General features: G+C 41.2%; 2 protein-coding genes across 5 annotated transcripts; both read right to left on the reverse strand.

The window, feature by feature from the left end:
• Window positions 1–2,998: 2,998 nt before the first annotated feature.
• Window positions 2,999–11,417, reverse strand: FBXO4 (F-box protein 4). Of its 3 annotated transcripts, none has more exons than XM_054652689.2 (7): window positions 11,276–11,417; window positions 10,280–10,515; window positions 8,459–8,679; window positions 7,424–7,499; window positions 6,756–6,934; window positions 5,756–5,931; window positions 2,999–4,718 (listed from the first exon to the last, which is right to left on the reverse strand). In XM_054652689.2, the coding sequence occupies exons 2-7, from the start codon at window positions 10,492–10,494 to the stop codon at window positions 4,629–4,631; spliced, it is 957 nt and encodes a 318-aa protein (XP_054508664.2). In that variant the 5' UTR covers window positions 10,495–10,515; window positions 11,276–11,417; the 3' UTR covers window positions 2,999–4,628. The 3 variants fall into 3 exon arrangements, with proteins under 3 accessions (XP_054508664.2, XP_054508663.2, XP_054508665.2); XM_054652688.2 differs by lacking the exon at window positions 11,276–11,417 and adding an exon at window positions 10,636–10,859; XM_054652690.2 differs by lacking the exons at window positions 5,756–5,931; window positions 11,276–11,417 and adding an exon at window positions 10,636–10,873.
• Window positions 11,042–14,670, reverse strand: RIMOC1 (RAB7A interacting MON1-CCZ1 complex subunit 1). 2 transcript variants are annotated; one of them, XM_054652692.2, is made up of 6 exons: window positions 14,519–14,670; window positions 14,100–14,200; window positions 13,573–13,716; window positions 13,047–13,178; window positions 12,740–12,854; window positions 11,042–11,468 (listed from the first exon to the last, which is right to left on the reverse strand). In XM_054652692.2, the coding sequence occupies exons 1-6, from the start codon at window positions 14,586–14,588 to the stop codon at window positions 11,179–11,181; spliced, it is 852 nt and encodes a 283-aa protein (XP_054508667.2). In that variant the 5' UTR covers window positions 14,589–14,670; the 3' UTR covers window positions 11,042–11,178. The 2 variants fall into 2 exon arrangements, with proteins under 2 accessions (XP_054508667.2, XP_077027280.1); XM_077171165.1 differs by lacking the exon at window positions 14,519–14,670 and adding an exon at window positions 14,353–14,374.
• Between the last annotated feature and the right edge of the window lie 3,190 nt (window positions 14,671–17,860).

A 17,860-nucleotide genomic window follows, 5' to 3' on the forward strand; every position in this document is an offset into this window, starting at 1 on the left:
TAAATCTTCAAAAAATTTAAGATGAAGCCAGTTGAATTTCTAAGGGAATTGGCTGTTAATACCATCAGTCTTATGAGAGAAAGTTCTAAGCAACTGGTGTTTCTAGTTACACCTAGGAAACTTGTGTAAACACCTTCTACAAAAGATTATTTGATTCAAATAGAGAGAAAGGCTTGGTTTTGTTCTTGATGAGTAGCCCTTTTATGTTCATATTTATGGAATGTGTGGTATCAGGCATGAATGTGTTTGTAATTTAAGTTTGTGGGGAAGACATGAGAGATGCCACACCAAAATTATATTCCTTTATCAACAAAGCACTACGGATTAAGCAGTACAGCCCTTGGTCCTCAGTTACTGTGTAATGACAGAAGTTCCTTTATTCTTCGGTGAGAAAGCTGTGATTTTTTTGTTATCACTTTGTAAAGAGTAGTATTAAATAATTTAATGAATACAGTAGGTCTTTCTGGGTTGTCATCAGGATTACTTCAGAGTGAAACACTTCACAGAGCTGGGTGAAATCTGTTTCTGGAACTGTATCAGAGCTTCATATACTTACAGCTCTTGTCTACCAGTAGTTTGCATACTACGGAGGAATTAATTTTGGTACTCTAAGACTAGTATTGTTCAACTTTCTTTTGATGGAGCAAATGGCTTGATTGATTTCACCCTTCTGAAAAAGACTGAATGCCTTTTTTCTCCCATGAGGTGACTGATTCTGTGTGCTGTCATATGCAGGCTGGTGTTCCCAGAGACAGTAGGCTCCTTGTGCAAGGACAGCCAGAAATACTGCAAGTGAGAATACTGCTGGCCCATTCAGTGGGCTAAGAGGTGATTCAGAGACTTCCTGATGCAAAGCCCTGCCTGCAGCAGAGAGCACACTGTGCACATGTGCAGGACAGGTGACTGGTTTGGGAGCAGCCCTGCAAAGGGCACCTGAGACCATGGTAGACCAGGGATCCTGGCTTTAGTAGTGTGCCCACACAGTGATGAAAGCTATGTTGGGGGTAAGTGCTCAATTCCCCTCTGCCCAGGACTTGTAGCTCTGAATCTCGGGCAGGGTGTCCAGCCTGCACTATGTGAGATAGAAACCAGAGAGAATCCAGAAAAGGGTCACTAAGACATTTAAGAGGCTGGAGGAGGTTCCTTCCTCCAGCCTCTTAAATATCTTAGTGACCCTTTCCTAAGAGAATGGCTGCTCAGGAACTTTGGCCAGTAATGCCCAGACTGGTACCTGCAAACAGCTGCTCAGCACAGATGCGGTAATGCTGCAGCAGGAGATATCTAATCTCACTGGTTCTTAAATATTCCCCTTATCCAGACCCATCATGTTTTGTTGTTTGCCAGGTCTCTGCTCTATGCCTACTACCTACCTTCTTGATTGCAGTTTCATCCTCCTAAGACAACTGAGGGCAGCCTTTTTTCAGACACCCTCTGAGGTTTAAGTACAGGCTCTAGCTATATCATGTTCTGTAACTGAACAAAGAATGTTATTTCTCTGCTCCTGTATTTGAGGAAAGTAATTTATCTGGAACCACTAGTGCTAGAGTGGCATGAAAAACACAATAAATCACAGACACCAATCACTTTGCAATAATGCCAACAATTATTTCCATATGTCTTCTGACAGCAACTCCATCTTTTCAGCTGCGATATTCATGCTGCCATACAAAGTGATATTGACAATACCCACCAGATTAAGAGGCAGCATATTCCCCGTCTATGAGCCTTTGAAAAGCATTTCGATTTTCCCATAGGTCTTTCTATAACTGTGCCTGCTTCCTGCATCTCTGAGCAGCGAGTGCAATTGATTACTTGGAGCAATTTTGGCAAAGGGTGTAGGGATGCGCCTGGACAGCATCAGTGCTGACGCAGATCAGCAATGCCATCCTGCAGGACACAGAGAGAGCCACAGTTCCTTCTGAAGCTGCAGCTAGAAGGGTCCTGACACTCCTGCTTAGATCCAGGGCTGCTCCATCATCATCATAACCTGCAAGACATCTCACCAGTGACAGTGTGCTGCCTCTGTCCTGAGAGCCTCAGAGGTGCCCCCAGGCACTGCTCTGGAGCTGGCAGCAGGCATTTTGTTATTCAATTTTCAAAGATTTGAAAATTAGCATCCCCATGGCCACTTCCTTTGTTTGAAAGTTGCTCAGGTGAAGTCCAGTAATTGAGTTTTCTTATAAATTCACATATATTGTCATTTTAATCTCTTATTTTGTGACTACTGTTTAGATAAACATACTGCCGCAGTGGGTACAAAAGCAATTTCTGTCTAGTGCTTTTAGAATCCTTCATCCCTAGGAAAGCAAAATTTCTGGGATCCAGATCCTAGTTTGATTTTTCACAAACCCATCATCATTGCATCTACTCTGATAAATACAAAACCAATTAGATTTTTTTAGAAAAGTAGTTTTCTTTTTACATTACGAAGTTTTAAGATACACTTAAGTCGTGTTCTAATATTCCACACACAACTATTTTTGACTTTCTAACAATGACAGTCCCAAGCTTAAATGATTTCTATGCTTCTAAATTCAGCAGATTTGGGAACTGAAATAGGAGGAATTGTCAAATGTAAAAGGCAGTGCATCTCTGCAACTATTTGCTGTGTATGCTCAACAAGCTGGTTGCCTCTTCCACAGCATATCTCTGTGCACCTCAGCTGCTCCTTTGAACAGTGTACACGCTCATCTTCCTTGCCTGTGCTGATCCACCACAGCATTTAATCATGGAGCTCCATGACTGCATGGACTTCTCATGCCCACTGTGTGTTTTCTACACTGCACCCTTAAAACCTGTAATTCTAATAGGTATTCTAGCTTTAAGTTAATCTAACAGATGATCTTTCAGAAAAACTACATACCATACATTATCCTAACCCTTTGAAATGACAGTGAATTATCGTAATTAAACTGGTAACATCCAATAACTTTCTTCATTAATGACTATAGATGACACACATGTAAGGGGCTTAACACACATAGGAAGACTCTAACTATTATTCTTTAAAAAAGTATTTATTCCTGATGAAGAAAGTAGAAAGAGGATCTTCCATAACCCCTCCATGTTCGTAGTAGCAACAGAATCAGGTTGCTGCATTCAATCCCCTACAAACAGACCACTATGAAATTAATGTGATTAGGAAGAAAATCACATACACTCAGTCACAAAGCATGGAATTTTACCCTGAACACTCAAATCCATTGGATCTGTTCTATTTTAAAGGGCAAAACACACATACACTATTAAAAAAAACAAAACAAAACAAAAAAGCCCCCCAAAAAACCCCCAGAATTTTCACTGTAATGTTCCTTTGAATTTTCCCTTGAAACTCCCATGTGTCCCTGATTAAGACACACCAAAAAATCTGGGAAAATGGATTAATTGTGCATAAAGATGAAAAAAAGGAGATACTTTCTAGTTCTTTAAAAAATTCCAAACATCTTCTCAAATGGAATGTTTCTGACATGGCTGTGTTGATCATCACTCAAGTATCCCAGATTGAGGGCGGTTACAGCTGTATGTGTGTTATGCAACCATTTATCTAGGGTTCCAAGAAAAAGCTACGAGACACCTGAATTTCCATGATGATAGGAGAAAATAAAACAAAAGGCCCAGAATAAAGCAAATAAATGCCCTGGCAAGAAATCCAAGTGAAGTTTCTGAACATTCATCCAATAGTAAAAACATCAAAAGGTGGAAGATGATGACTATCCCAAAAGACATCTATATGGAAACACAATTTCCAGCTTTAAAATGTTGCTTTGCTTTTCATAAAACTATTTGCAAATGCATAGAAAATTTCAAGACAGGTATAATTCATACCTGCAAGTGGCCACAACTGTTTGGGAAACCTGACAGTCTGTGTATGCAATAAAGTCCTGATTGATCCTATTTAACATTTGTTCATGGGATCGGAGGAATATCCAGTTCAAGCTAATGTTTTCAGTGCAACAGAAAGAAAAAGATGTTGAAGTCTGTTGTGGTTGGTTTAAGTAAGATCACAACAAAGAAACAACAACCCACATGCAAGAGTGTTTGTTTGCTTCTAAGAAATTTGGTCTGGGCTGAAAATTCCCCCCACTATTTTTTGTCTAGGCACTTTTTTCTAGAAAAATTCAGGGGAACTCACTTTTCTAAATTCAAGAGTTACTGTCTTTCTGTCAACCTCCTACTGTACAACCTGCAGTATGTTTTCTTTGGTCAGGAAGTGTCACTGTAAAGATCTCCACTGAATATATTTACTAAATGTGTGATATGGCTGTGCTGATAAACTAACGTAGCGTTACATATTTATTTATAAAAGATATTAGACCATCAGATATATTGGAAAAGATTGTACTCTAAAGGCCTCTGGTTGAAAGGAGAGAAAAATAACAAAACACTCAGATTGTCCTTCCAAATCACTTCTTTGTCACAGCTAGAATCAAGGCAATTCTACTTGTACTTCTAATTCAGGAATATAGTTGAAAAATATTAAGGATTTGAGTATGTGCAGTGAAATATATACAGGTCTGCCTTATTAGTTTTCCCTTCTCACAGTAGTCTGGCAGGAAGGACAAGATTCTTACTTCAACTGAAAGGGAAAACACCAAAAGGCTTATACAGGGCAACAATGCCTAATCCTACTACTGTGCACTTTTACAATTTGCTTCTTCCAAGAGCCACTCAATTCCATTTAGCAGTCCATCTAAAGTTGCAGCTACAGTGTCCTGCATCTGTGAAAATAAAATTGAAAGAAAAAGTTATTGTATTAGAGGTAACAGCTAACAGGATCTAACAGTATTTTAATATCACTCTGTGTCTATCTGTAAAGTCAGAAACACTCATGTCAAATCTAAATTTTTATCACTACTGTAAAGATCCCTTAGACAAAAAAAGGTTTTATGAAAGTAAGAAAATAAACAAAAAAACACCTTCATGTTAAGAAAGCTTTCACTCTTAGTATCAGAGGTGAAGTTTTTTTCAATTGTTTCATCAGCCATTCTGGAAGACTACATTTACTTTACAGATGGAAATCCACTTGAAAAATCTTCTTGTTACTCTTAAAGCAAAATTGCCACTTTAGAGCTTTAGATTTCTATGCATCATTAACACTCAGATTTTGTAATATCTTATCCAGTGGCTATTATAAATGGTATGTTTTGTAAAAAGCCTATAAACATTTTCCTTATGACAACAAAGGAATTACCTCAAATCAGGATTTTTTTTCTGGTTAAATTATTCCTCAGCTACACAACATCAACAAAAATTCATTCTGCATGGCTGAACCATGCTGATAGATACTGTCCTTGACAAACATAAAAAAAACAAGTTCAAGACCTCACATCCTAGGTAGAAAACTGATCTGTCAAAAACTGAAGACATCACATCAACTGAGTGATAGTAAACAGTCTTTTAAAAATGTCCCAAAAATCTATCTTGTGTCCAAGGCTGTGACTTAGGAAATTCAGATTTAAATGAACTGAAGTTTCCTTACTCCCCTCAAGACCATAATTTGTCCTTCCTTACATTCCAGCTCCATCTTAAGTCTGTTGTGTGTTTTTGGGCAAGTCACTTAAGCTTCTTGTCTTCAGACAGGCTAATAATTCATCTTGGAGCACCAAAGAAATGAACTCTTTCACTTGAATAGAAAGCTTGTATACTAGTGTTGAAAGCTGCACTCTTGCTTAGGTAGGTATAGTTAAGGAACCTGAGAGCCTAAATTAAATTTAAACCACAGAGAAACAGAAAATAAAGGTTTAAGAGCAAGTACCATCCAGGGCTGACGCAGCAGATTAAGTTGCAACTGATGTGCCACGTAAACACATGGAATTCTTTTCACACCAATGTCAGACACACAGGACAAAACCAGCAGAGGTCTGTTTGGAGGCCCGAGGGCTGGGTCGATCATTGCTGAAATACGAGCCAGCTCCTCCTGACGATCATGTGCTAAGAAACAATTTTTAATGCATGAGTCTTAAGTATATGCAAAAAAAAAGTGTTTTCGTTTTTGGGATTTTTTTTATTTCAGAGGCAGTTAGACAGAGGGGTGGAAGGGCCAAATGATCTTGTTCTGCTTATCACAAGAGTTACTCATCTGCCCTTATGTTACACAGATATTGATGACATTTAGATGTTAAAGATCTCCGTAGATTCTATGGCAGCCTATTTCAATCCTAACATCAGAGTGTTTTCTGAGTACCTCACAGAGATCAAAATTACAACAAGCCATTCAGAAGTACCCACACACTGCACAGTCAGCAGCCTTTCCCTACTGAATGCACTTTTCTCTTAGTGTATCCCTTCAAAGTTTTTTGCCTGTCTCTTTTCTGAGATAGCCCTTTTCCTCCGTTCAAAGCTGATGAATGTAAAGAAAACTACCGGAATTTTTATTGGATTATCATCTCACAGGACTAAACTGATTTAGACTAATTGCATTTTTTACTGTTTTCCTGGTGAAGGTTGTTTCCACAGCACAAACAATGTATTTTCAAGTTTCTGCTATACATACCCATAGGGGTTTTTTTGTTTTTTAATCCATGTAATTTCCCACATGTAATTTAGACAGCAACCATATCAGTATGTGCCATAAACAAAACAAGGGGCCACAATCCCTAACATGTTGATGAGAGTGTCTAGAACAGGAGACCTCTTCAACATGAAGAAACAGCAGATTTTGAAAGGATCAGAACATGGATTTTGATGTATTGCATATTCTTTGTAATCTAACACACCAGTTATTCACAAAATATAAATAAAGAGCAACCTCTTACCTCTATGAGCTTCTGCATTAGCAACATAAATGAATCCATCAACTACTTCGCACACCTTCCTGACTTGAGCTATTACACTGTAGTGCATGGATTGCTGGCTCCCTACTGTGCTGTTCTCTTGGTAAAACATCTTATTCACAGCAACAGCTTGCTCCTCCCTTGCTCTCCTCCTCTCCACACTGAAAGATATTTCAGTAGTCAGGTTAACTGAGAATATCAAAAGAGAATCTTGAAAGTCTAGGCAGTGCATTTTTTCTGGCTGAGCCAGAAAAATGGTTTCATGTCTCACTGCCCCCTCCTGCTTTCCTTTCTTTCTGAGTGCACAGAGATGGTTGGCAAACTGCAAGATGCTATACACTCCAGGATGAGTTCATGGAGTGTTTCCAAAGGGACTCAACCAAGGTATTAAGAGGGATAGACGCACCTGTAATGTGCCTGTTGTACACCTTTGGTACATATACTGTTTGGAAAAGCTTTATTACTTCCATGAGAAAACTTAGTGGTTGAAAAAAGAAAGGAAAAACAAAGGCATGCATTGAAACTTCAATTTATAAGGGATATCCTTGCATGAGAAAGTGCATACGAAAGTCACAGGACAAAAATATGAAAACTCTGAAATAAATTAGAAACTGTACTTTTCATTTGGTGGAGAACAGATCTTATCTTACCTTGTGGTGGAATACAATGTCACAATATTGAATTTTTGACTGTTGTAAAACTGAAAACTGACTCCTGATCCAATTCCTACAGGGAAAAAATGAATCTATGAGATTACAGCTATTTGGCTACTGAATACAATTAAGTGGTAGTTCAAAAATTCCAGTGGTGCTACAAAATGAATATATTCAAACCTAGATATTGCTCTTAGGGGTAGAAGATTTACTATATTACAATTAAACTTTATACATGGTCCAATTGATCGGCCTTTTAATTTCATGAAAATCTAGTCAAAGGTATTAAAACCGTTTCTGTATTTCTGATTATTAGAATTGGAGCTAGAAATCTAAAACAGAAAGGAACCAGACTTGTATTTATTAGCTGAAACTGGCATAGAAAAGGTTCCAGTCTGCTTATGACAAGCTGCATTGAAAAGGACATATGAGAGAAAAAAAAAAACACTAAAATAATTGTCATGCTTCCTATAAATGCAATTTTATTATTTGAGTTCTGCTGTGATGAAATAACTGTTAGTTAAAGAGTAAAACATTTTTGTCTCTGGCTTGGCTTGAAGTCAAATTAGACTTTCAAAGCTACTCTTTAAAACATAAAAAATCCCTCACCTGCTCCTCTAACTCTTCTAAGTAAAATTTACATAATTTGATCTCAGAATACAGAATCATCAAAGACAAAGGTCTTTTTTAGCCACTTACTGCAAGCAGTACTGAAAGAAAGGCTTGTCTGCATTTATTGATCACAACAGCAGCAGTAACATGGAATTTTGGATGAAAATAGAAGTACAAGGAGCAAAATGATTCTTCAGACAATGTCCAAATTTAATCATAAATTCACTGAAGCTATTAGTTTGTCCCAAATGTTTGCTGCATTTATCCATCTGAACACATCAGAAATTGGTTTGCTTTTACCATGATTCTACTGAATTTTAAGGATACAAAAAAATTGTTCCTTTTCTTCATTTCTTCCTCAGTATTTTGTGTTGTATCTTTTAAGAAAACAAGAAGGCCAAAAGCCAAAACCATCATTACCATGAATTTGTCTCTGAGGCAGGCCAGCTACCAGCAGAATTTCTGGGCATGTCATCATCTTTTGTACTAAAGAGTTGTCCAGCTCTTCCAAACCTGGCCCAAACATAGCAAAGCGAGGTTCTGCCTGAGTGACCAGTGATTGCAAAAAGGAAGTCACAGTCCCATACCGGGGACGGCTCGATTTCAAACTTCTTCTACCCTGAGGACAGCTCCTTTTATATCTGTTTAAAATAGATGCAACTAGAAATTAAACACAAAATACAAAAGAGGCATTAATCAAACAAATTAATTTAGGTCCCACATTTCTTATGCTTTGCTTCTGGTATAACTCAAAGCGTAGGTCAAAAATTATAAAGTTCTAAACTGAGGATTTCCAGCACCAGTACAAAGCAGGCAAAAGCATCAATTCTTTTAAAGTCCACTTTTTGGACGTCAGTACACTTCTATCTAAAGATCTTTTAGTTTACTTAAAATAAGAATTGCGAATTCCCCATCCTCACTGAATACACAATATAGGTAAAATAACATCAAAGCTGAAGAGTCACATTAAAAATATAAATCAGCTTTGTGAGTGCATTTTAAACCTTAATTAAACTCTTTTGTGTTTATAACAAGTAACCACCTGAAAATGAACATTTTCCCTGTAGTTAGAGAGCATGCAAGCTGTGGAAGGAGACAAGTGTTGTCTGCAAACTTAAATGCTCGTTTGGTGTGGATGCTAGAAGGCATGGAAGGACTGCTAATTGAGATGAAGAAAAACAGTCATCCTAGAGCAGCAGTTTCAGTTTGCTTCCGGAGTCATGGCTGCTGCTGAACAAACCACTTCAAGGAAGCATCACATGTGGGCTCCTTTATACCCACTCTGAAATGGGTTTCAGTTGAGATCAGCAAAACAGCTCAGTGCGTGCAGACACAATGGAAATCAGTGACAGATGGTTTCAAATTAGTAATTCAGACCTAAACAGATTTAAATCCAATTTCAAAATCAGTCCATATTTTGCATGTCAAATACTGTGGGTACTGTTCCCACCTGTTAAAAGAGGATGAAGGGCACAGAGATTGCAGAAGTTAGTGCACTTACCACAAAGCAATGTGTTAAGGACCACCTTTGGAAAATGTAACTGCAAATAAATCAGAAATCCCAAACAAATCTACAGACCACTACTGCAAATCAAGGGAACTGAATGAAATTTAGAAAAGAAGTCACCACAAACTAACTTGTTTTAAGAGTTCTTCTCAGTCATCCAAACATATTTATTGTGTTGCTATGCTTTTCACCTATACTAGCTGAAATCAGTCTTCGTCTTACAGCCTTTGACAATCGGACCTAAAACAATACAACTTGTTCTTCTGTACACATTCTGTGCACTTTTTTATTATTAGGTCTTCCAAATAACATGAAAAACAATGAAGATTCATTTCACTCAGTGTAGTTTGAAGACTTCTTGGTACTTTTATGAAAATAACTGCCGTGGCACTGAGAGCAAAGAACACTTCTTTATCAAGATCAACAGTAAGCAGTATTTCTGTGCCACAGCAGACATACAGTTTACAAAAAGCTGTAATTTTTTACAGCATTACCGTTGTCTTTTTTACAATGTTTTACATTCTTGTTGACTTCCAAACAGAAAGAGCTGACCAGACTACAGAGCAACAGGAAATTGTATTTCCAAAATAAACAATGTATTTGAGACACATCAACATTTAAACAGCAGCTTACAGCAGAACTTTATTTCTGTAAATATGAAATATACCTGTGGCCTGAATATTACTGCTGTAGGCACACCTGAAAGTAATATAAGAGAATATGGAGATACTTACACTGCCATGTAATCATACAGTGCATTGTCGCTGACCTCTGAAAAGGCTTTATTAAAAATCTCCTCATCTGGAAGTGATTTCCAATCAATAGATGTCCAAGAGGGAAGATCCCGCAGGAGAAAATACCTCCATAACAACGGGTCTTGCACAGCTGCCCTCCAGTAGCAACTCGTGCTTCCCAAGCGGCACAAATCTTGGGGCGAGAGGAAGGACATGATGTTCAGCTGCACGTCGATCTGAAAACCATTGAGAACAGCGGTTTAAGGACTCCCGAATTCAGCAGTGCAGAAGAACGGGGTGAGAATGCAGCGCTTTGCCCACCCCCCCCCTTCCCCGCCCCACCGGGCCCCGCTCACCGGCAGCATCTGCAGGGCGCTCTCTCCCCCCGCGCCGTCCGGGGTCGCCGGCAGCGGGGCGGGCGCGGTGCCCCGCATCCAGCGCTCCCGGAGGAGGCGCAGCCCGCCCCGCACCGCGGCCTCCAGGCCGGCACCGCGCGGCTCCGCTGCCGCCGCCGCCGCCGCCATGGCACCGCCCCCGCGCAGCGCCGCGCACGCTCCGGCACCGCGCCCCGCTCCGGCACCGCGCCCCGCTCCGGCACCCCTGGCACCGGGCGCCGCTCCGGCACCGGGCACCGCTGGCACCACTGGCACCGGGCCCCGCTGGCACCGGGCCCCGCTCCGGCACCGCGCCCCGGCGCTGCCCACGGTGGCTGCCGCACCCACGCCCCAGCACCGCACTGCACTTTGGACCGCGGTCCGGGAGTCCTTGGAATGCGAGTTTTTAATGCAACGGAAGTATACATTTCGGTTGGGAACAACAAAAAAAAGAAAATAAGTCAGCGACGAAGAGTGTGCTCTTATGTCACGAGTCTTCTTCTAGCACAGACAACGCAGTGGATCTTAGTTGTGAGATTTCACAAAATAATGCAGCATTTGTTTTGCATTTGTTGTATTCCACCCTTGACCTTTTAAGGGTCCTTCACATACGGCCACATACTTTGTTAACATGTTTCTCCCCGTTTCTTGGAAATCCAGCGATATGCTCTGTGATCTGCTGCCCAGGTCCCTGTTAGACACAAGATCTATTGACTCAAGGCTTTCCTGCTTCCCTTCTCCACAGTGTTTCAGTCCCCAGTAGCACATTTCTCCACTGTACATCATTGCCAGTAAGTGAGTGTCACTAAATATACCTGCAAAAATAATTTAGATCAAGTACTTTATTATTCTACTATAGGAAAGTACACAGCTTGTTAATTTTTTTTCAGTAACAATGGCGAAGAAAATTTCAAAAAGACAGTATAAATATATAATTATATAAATATATAATGCCCAGAAGAAAACCATGGATCAAGACCATGCTCATTTCTCTGTCCAGTTTGGCCCTCCATAATGTTAAAATCTTTTAAGACTGCCATATAAACATTATTTCCATAGTTTTGTTTGCCTAATTATCTCATAGAATTTCAGTATTTCTTTACAGCCTCTTTAGCACAGGCATGACTGTACATATTAACTCTGGAGTATTTCTGTGCCTCCCACAGTTTAAGCCTAAAAGATACTGTCTGAGGTCATCTTAACTCATATTAACCAGAGCAGCTTTATTAGTATTTGAATTCAAAGGCACACATGTGTCTTTCACCAAAAAAAAAAAAATCCTGCTAAATAAATCCACAACTTGACTTTACATTATGGAGCTATATAGCAGCAATGCCACTTTCAGATTAAATTAAACAAGAAGGTGCTGCATATTCTGCTACAGTCAGAGTAGAGCTGGTTTTGAGTGTGCTCAACGTGGACACTGTGTCCTCAGCACCAGCTGGTTTACCTTACAAATCCCCCCCTGCTGTATCACCCTGCCTGCATCACACAGATGCAGCCTCAGATCCTCCTAGAAACGCTCAATAGGAATGAAACTCACATAAAGCTACATAAAGTGGTGACAAAGAACATTTGCCAATTCTAACCAATTCTGCATATAGTTTTTACCTGCATGAAGTCTGTAATTGTGTTTGTACCCCTGCTGTCCTAGAGCTAAAAGGGAAGATCAATATGTGAACCTCTGGCACCCTCTGCAGTCATATTTGTGCCCTAAACATCTGACAATGCTGAACTAGATGGTTCACAATAAAGTACTGTGTATAAACACTGCCAGTGTAAAACACTACTGTGCATCAAACCCTCATTGCCTCAGTTCACCTCCCTCCAGTGCACTCATAAAACATCGGGAAAATGAGCGCTGACACACCCTAAAATTCATGAGTTTAAAAAGAAGGGGGGTGGGCATTCTTGCCTGCTTATTTGCCTCATTTTTTATCTTCTTGTTCTAAAAAGTGTCAAGTCTTGAACATAAATTAGGTCAAACAATAAACACACGCAAAAAAGCATTTCATAAAGTGAAGCAGTTATTAAGAAGAGTAAGTTAAAAGGTTTTTTGGAGTTATTTTTTGGGGTTTTTTTTTACCTTCACTGAGTAATCTAGCTGTGTCTTTATCCTGAAGTGAGATATCTTCATCTAGCTGAAGAGGGCATCTAAAGCTAAGCATCTTCATCAAGTACTGAACTCCATCATTAAGACACTGAGTAAAGTTAAAAATGAGGAAAAAATAAGTTCTCGTTAAATTAATGATATACAGAAATACTTCTTCCTATGAAGCCCCAAAATCCCAATTAAAGGGAAAAAAAAAAAAAAACAGAACAAAAAAACCAGCCATATTTTAAAAGTCAAGAGTCAAACTTTAAAGCTCATAGAACATTTTCATCTCCTGTACCTTTTTAAATGTGGCAATGTTTTCTCGTACCCATTCACTCCTTTCTTTTGCTGTGTGGCAATACATGTAAAGCAGGGCTCCTTTTCTCCAGTAAAGACATTCTAACAACTCTGCACCAAGGATGTTGATGGGCTGAAATAAAGTCCAACAAACTGGTCTAACACAAAAATAAACCACCTGAACTACTTATATGCACTGGCACACATGCAAACACTGTGTAAATCTCTTATTTCAGGGACTGTGTTTGACAGCAGCACTCAGAGAGACAAGGCTAGCCTAACCTATCACTGTAGGTCAAACAGGAGTATTAACTGCCTGTAGAATCATTAAATGATAGCCAGAGAAATTCTGAGCACACAACAAGGCATTTGAAACTATATTTTCAGGAATCCCTATTTAAATACCAAAAAGATTTGAAAACGCTTCCAAATACTTTAAATTCTGCCCATCAAAAATGCAAATACTATGTCCCATTTCAGATTTTTCGTTTTTAAATAATGAAATAATTTGCCCTCTGGCTACTCACTTCTTTTATGCCGCATTCCCTCACTAGGTCCTCTGGTTCTGAAAGAACAGAAATAAGTTCCTTAAGTTTTGGCAAGGCAGATTCTTCTGGAAAATCTTCATCCACAAGCTGGTTTTCCTCAAAATACGTAATGTCTAGGACAGCCTATGAAAACAAGAACATATACAAGGCAGAAATGCTACTGTCAAAATAATCAAGTGGATGTGTGTTGTAACATAGAAAACTTGTTAGTTTATAAACCACTACGATTCGAAGTTTTTTTTTAACATTTAGTTTACAAAAGGTGCAAGGTGGAAGTATTGAAGGCCTGGTGATGGTGACTGTCAAGCCAAACCCCCTTCTGTCCCTAAAGTAACAGCACGAACGACTCCAAGTTATCCAAGTCAGAAGCAGTTCTGTGCTCACCACACACCCCCAAGTAACTGAGCCGCCTTTCTGCCCCACCCTCCTTTTTTACACCAAACCGTCTCCCACACGCTACACAACACATCTTCTTGAAAGACAGATTGATGTCCATAACAATGTACCTGGGTATAGAGCTGAAAAAGCGTGGAAGGATGTTCTTTCCCTTCGCTGCAAAGATCCTTCAGCTTGTCCAGATTAGCAGAGCCTTTCGCTAAGAACGTATCTGAGGGAAGAACACAAAGCTCCCTTAGCACCGATGAGGGCTCACTCTCCTTTTCCACATGGCTTTCTCATCCATCCCAGGGGCATCTTCAAGAGCGGCTGAATAATAATAATACAGCACCGAAGCAGGCCAGTTATCCTGTCAGACCGCACCTTTCATGATTAAAATAAGGCATCTGCGGCCAGGCTCTGATGCTCCCAAGCGCACACGCCGTATGCGAAGATGCCCTCGGGGCCGCCCGTGCCCTCGGGGCCGCCCGCGCCGCCCCCGGCCCCGGCCCCGGCCCCGGCCCCGGCCCCGACCCCGCTCCCCACTCACCGCGGGCCCCGGGCGGGCCGAGCCGCCGGCCCAGCGCCGCCACCCGCTGCCGCAGCGCCGCCGCCGCCATGGCGGGCCCGCGCCCGGCCCCTCGGCGCAGGCGCAGCAGCGCGGGCCCGGGGGCGGGAGCGGCTCCGGCCGCGGCTCCGGGACAGCGGGGCTCGGAGCTGTCGCTGCCGCCCGACCCCGCCTGGGGCACCCGGCCCGGGACACCTGGCCACTGATCCCGCCGTGACACCGCCGGCCCGCCCGCCCTGCCCGCATTGTTGGCTGGGATTGCAGTTCTGGGCTTGTGTGGGTGTGAAAGGTCTTTCATAACAGACGGGTGTGGCGTCTGCAGTGCCCTGTCCGTCCCCCGGGGAGAGACCCTGTGTTTACAGAATTTACGGAACCATTTTACAGCTCGGAAAAGAGGTTCCAACCTATGACCGAATATCACCATGTCGACCAGAGCATGGTAGTGAGTGCAGCGTCCAGTCTTTCCTTGAACAGTTCCTTAAACAGTCTTTCCTTAAACAGGACAATGACTCCACCACCTTCCTGATAGCCCATTCTAAGCTCTAATCACCCTCTCTGTGAAGCAATTTGAAACAACGTTTTGTGATGTGTTTTGTGAAATACTTCGTGAAACAGTACAGTGTCCAACCTAGACCTCCCGTGGCACAGGTTGAAACGATTTCCTCCCTTCCTGTCGCTGGTTGCCTGGAGAAGAGGCCAACCCCGCCTGGCCACAGCCTCCTGTCAGGCAGCTGCAGAGAGTGATAAGGTCACCCTGAGCCTCCTTTTCTCCAGGATAAACATCCCCAGCTCCCTCAACTACTCCTCACAGGACAGACCCTGCCCCAGCTCTGCTGTCCTTTTCTGGACTTGTTCCAGCACCTCGATATCCTTCCTTCAATTGCAGGGCCCAGAGCAGGATATGAGGCGAGGCCTCAGCAGTGCCCAGCAGAGGGGGACAATCCCTGCCCTGGCCCTGCTGGCCACAGCATTGCTGATCCAGGCCAGGATGCCATTGGCCTTCTTGGCCACCTGGGCACAGCCTGCCTCATGTTCAGCTGCTGTCACCAGCACCCCCAGGTCCTTTTCCACCGCAAAAATTTGACTGGAGTTTTGCCCCATGAATGAATGCTTTCCAGCCTCACTGCAAAATAGGTGTTGTCCATAAAACAAACTGAAACAAAGTCAGCAAAGATCAAGCCCACACTTACTTTCCAATAAACAGTTTTGGTGGTTGTTTTTAAACTACATTTTAGCACTTGTTTACTTAAAATGCAAAAGCACAGCCATGAAAATACATTAAATAATCCTGAAACTAAATACCTTTGATTAGATAAGTGAAGCACTTGCTCCAACATTTTGTCCAGCTTTTAATAATTCTCTTCTGAAATTCATAAATAATAGAGTTTGCATATATGAGGGGAAAACTTTCCGTTTATTTTTAAAACATCTTCCTACTATCTGACAGTCAATCATCAAATACTTGGTGTTGTCTAGTTATAAAAGTGCTATATTTTATGATAATGTTTCCCTAGCCTTCTCTATATCTTTACCTGCCTGGAAAAAGCCAATAGCACAGTGCCTAGTCTAGTAATGTAAAGCAAATTCACACAATACTGAGAATTTTGTCAACTTGAATATTTTGAAAGAATAATTGACTAAAGACATTTTCCCATTTTGAGGTCATATGCTGTTCATTCTGTCATTGCCTATGTTCCCCCAAAGTACCTAAAAAAACCAAGCAAGCAAGCAAGCAAAAACTCACCAAGCCTTCCCCTTCCTGCATCCCCTGAAAATAAAGTGTCGCTTACTGGAGTACTTTAGAAATGAAAAGCTGTCTGCTTACAGGCAGAGTTATTTTTGCTGTTATCTGTCTTATGTCTTATGAAAGAGTTGCCAAACAGGTTAAATACAACAAAAAAAGGAGAACCTCGAAAGAAAAATTGTGTTTTCTTCCTAAAATGGTTTGATTTATAGACGGAATAAGAGTTTTGATTGGATATGTATTGTTCATTCCTGCATAGTTGATATTCAGATGCAATTTTTCATCAAAGTAACAGCTGTGTTAAGAATACCAAAAGTATTCTGGTAGCTAACCTGTGAGTAGAGGAGATGGTGCTTCATGCCTTAAGTGAAATACAGCACTTTCCATGTTATCAGCTTGGGGACTGAAAAAGGCTTGTGAGATTGAGACATCCTCTTCTTCAGATCCTTTGCTTGCTTGGTCCTTACCTCTCCTCTTCAATCCCCAGCTATGATTTAAGTGTTGCTTTTTTCATACCTAGTCAAGTGGACAGGCACATCAGCCCTTAATAGCGAAGGAGATGTCACCCAGCCTTCAAGATGTCTCCTGTAAAAAAAAAAGGAATAAAAATTAAAGAGCCCCAAACAACCTAAACTAGAACAAAACACCAAATGGTTGTATGTTGACTCATCTGATAAAGGAAGTGGTATTTTTTCTTCCTGTGCTTCAGGCACTGCTGCAGCTTACTTTAGTTGTATCCATTTTAAAAGCTATGTGTATATGCAGTGACTGTTTTTTCCCAGAAATTGTTATCCACTCTTTGTGTAAATATCCAGTGAAGTTGGTTTTGACCTTATCAATTGCTGAGATGAAAGAGGTATGTTTCTGTTAATACCAAGCTAGTAAAATAAAAGCTGCTACAAAGATTAAAAAAGGTGGTGACACACAATTCTCTTGGGATATTTGTAATGTTTGTTTTTTTATTTCCCCCAACTTGATTTTTATCATGAAATGTGGTAGACATCTCTAGAGGCATTTTTCTTGACATTTGTTTCTCTGATACCCCACATACTCCCACTGGGAGCTGGTTTGTGAGGAACAGAGAGGACAGGACTTCTGGGCAAGTAACTGAGAGACTACAGAGCCTGGAAAAGGGTTGGGAGGCTGAACCAGCATGGGGTGCTGCCTCCTCACTGCAGCTGGCAAGCCCTCACCCCAGGCAGCCTCTGCCTCTCTCCTGCCTGGACTGGGCTCTGAACAGCCTTGTGCCCATCCCTTCCCCAAGCTGTATTCCCTTGGGCACTAAACCCCCAGGCTCTGTTTTGTAGTTTATGGAGCTGCTGTGCCAGCCTTTTCCTCACACCATGCAAAGTGCGCCATTCTGAAGGTGAAAGACAAGGTGTCTGATTATTTGAGGGAATGGTGATCTCATTTCCCTTATTTTTTGCTTTTGCTTAGAACCTGTTTGAATGAAATCCCTTTCTGTCTGCTATTTCAAGGACAGTGGACTGGTTCAGGATTTGCTACCTCTCACCATTTTTCTCAGAGCTTGGGAAATGTAGCATTCAAATTTCTAGAGCTTCACATGAAGGGGCATCAAA

Source organism: Agelaius phoeniceus, chromosome Z (genome assembly GCF_051311805.1).
Source record: "Agelaius phoeniceus isolate bAgePho1 chromosome Z, bAgePho1.hap1, whole genome shotgun sequence".
In the NCBI taxonomy this organism is placed as follows: Eukaryota; Metazoa; Chordata; class Aves; order Passeriformes; family Icteridae; genus Agelaius; species Agelaius phoeniceus.

Bases quoted from the DNA above. Each gene is read 5' to 3' on its own strand.
- FBXO4 (XM_054652688.2), bottom strand. From the start codon at position 10,803: ATGGCGGCGGCGGCGGCGGCAGCGGAGCCGCGCGGTGCCGGCCTGGAG. The intron at 5,932-6,755 runs GTAAGAGGTTGC...ATTGTTTCTTAG, and splicing joins TAATGCAGAAGCTCATAGAG to CACATGATCGTCAGGAGGAG. The intron at 4,719-5,755 runs GTACTTGCTCTT...TTATTTTCACAG, and splicing joins TGCTGCGTCAGCCCTGGATG to ATGCAGGACACTGTAGCTGC.
- RIMOC1 (XM_054652692.2), bottom strand. From the start codon at position 14,588: ATGGCGGCGGCGGCGCTGCGGCAGCGGGTGGCGGCGCTGGGCCGGCGG. The intron at 13,179-13,572 runs GTGAGTAGCCAG...ACTTTATTTCAG, and splicing joins GGGAATGCGGCATAAAAGAA to CCCATCAACATCCTTGGTGC. The intron at 11,469-12,739 runs GTAAAAAAAAAC...TTATTTTTGCAG, and splicing joins AGCTAGATTACTCAGTGAAG to GTATATTTAGTGACACTCAC.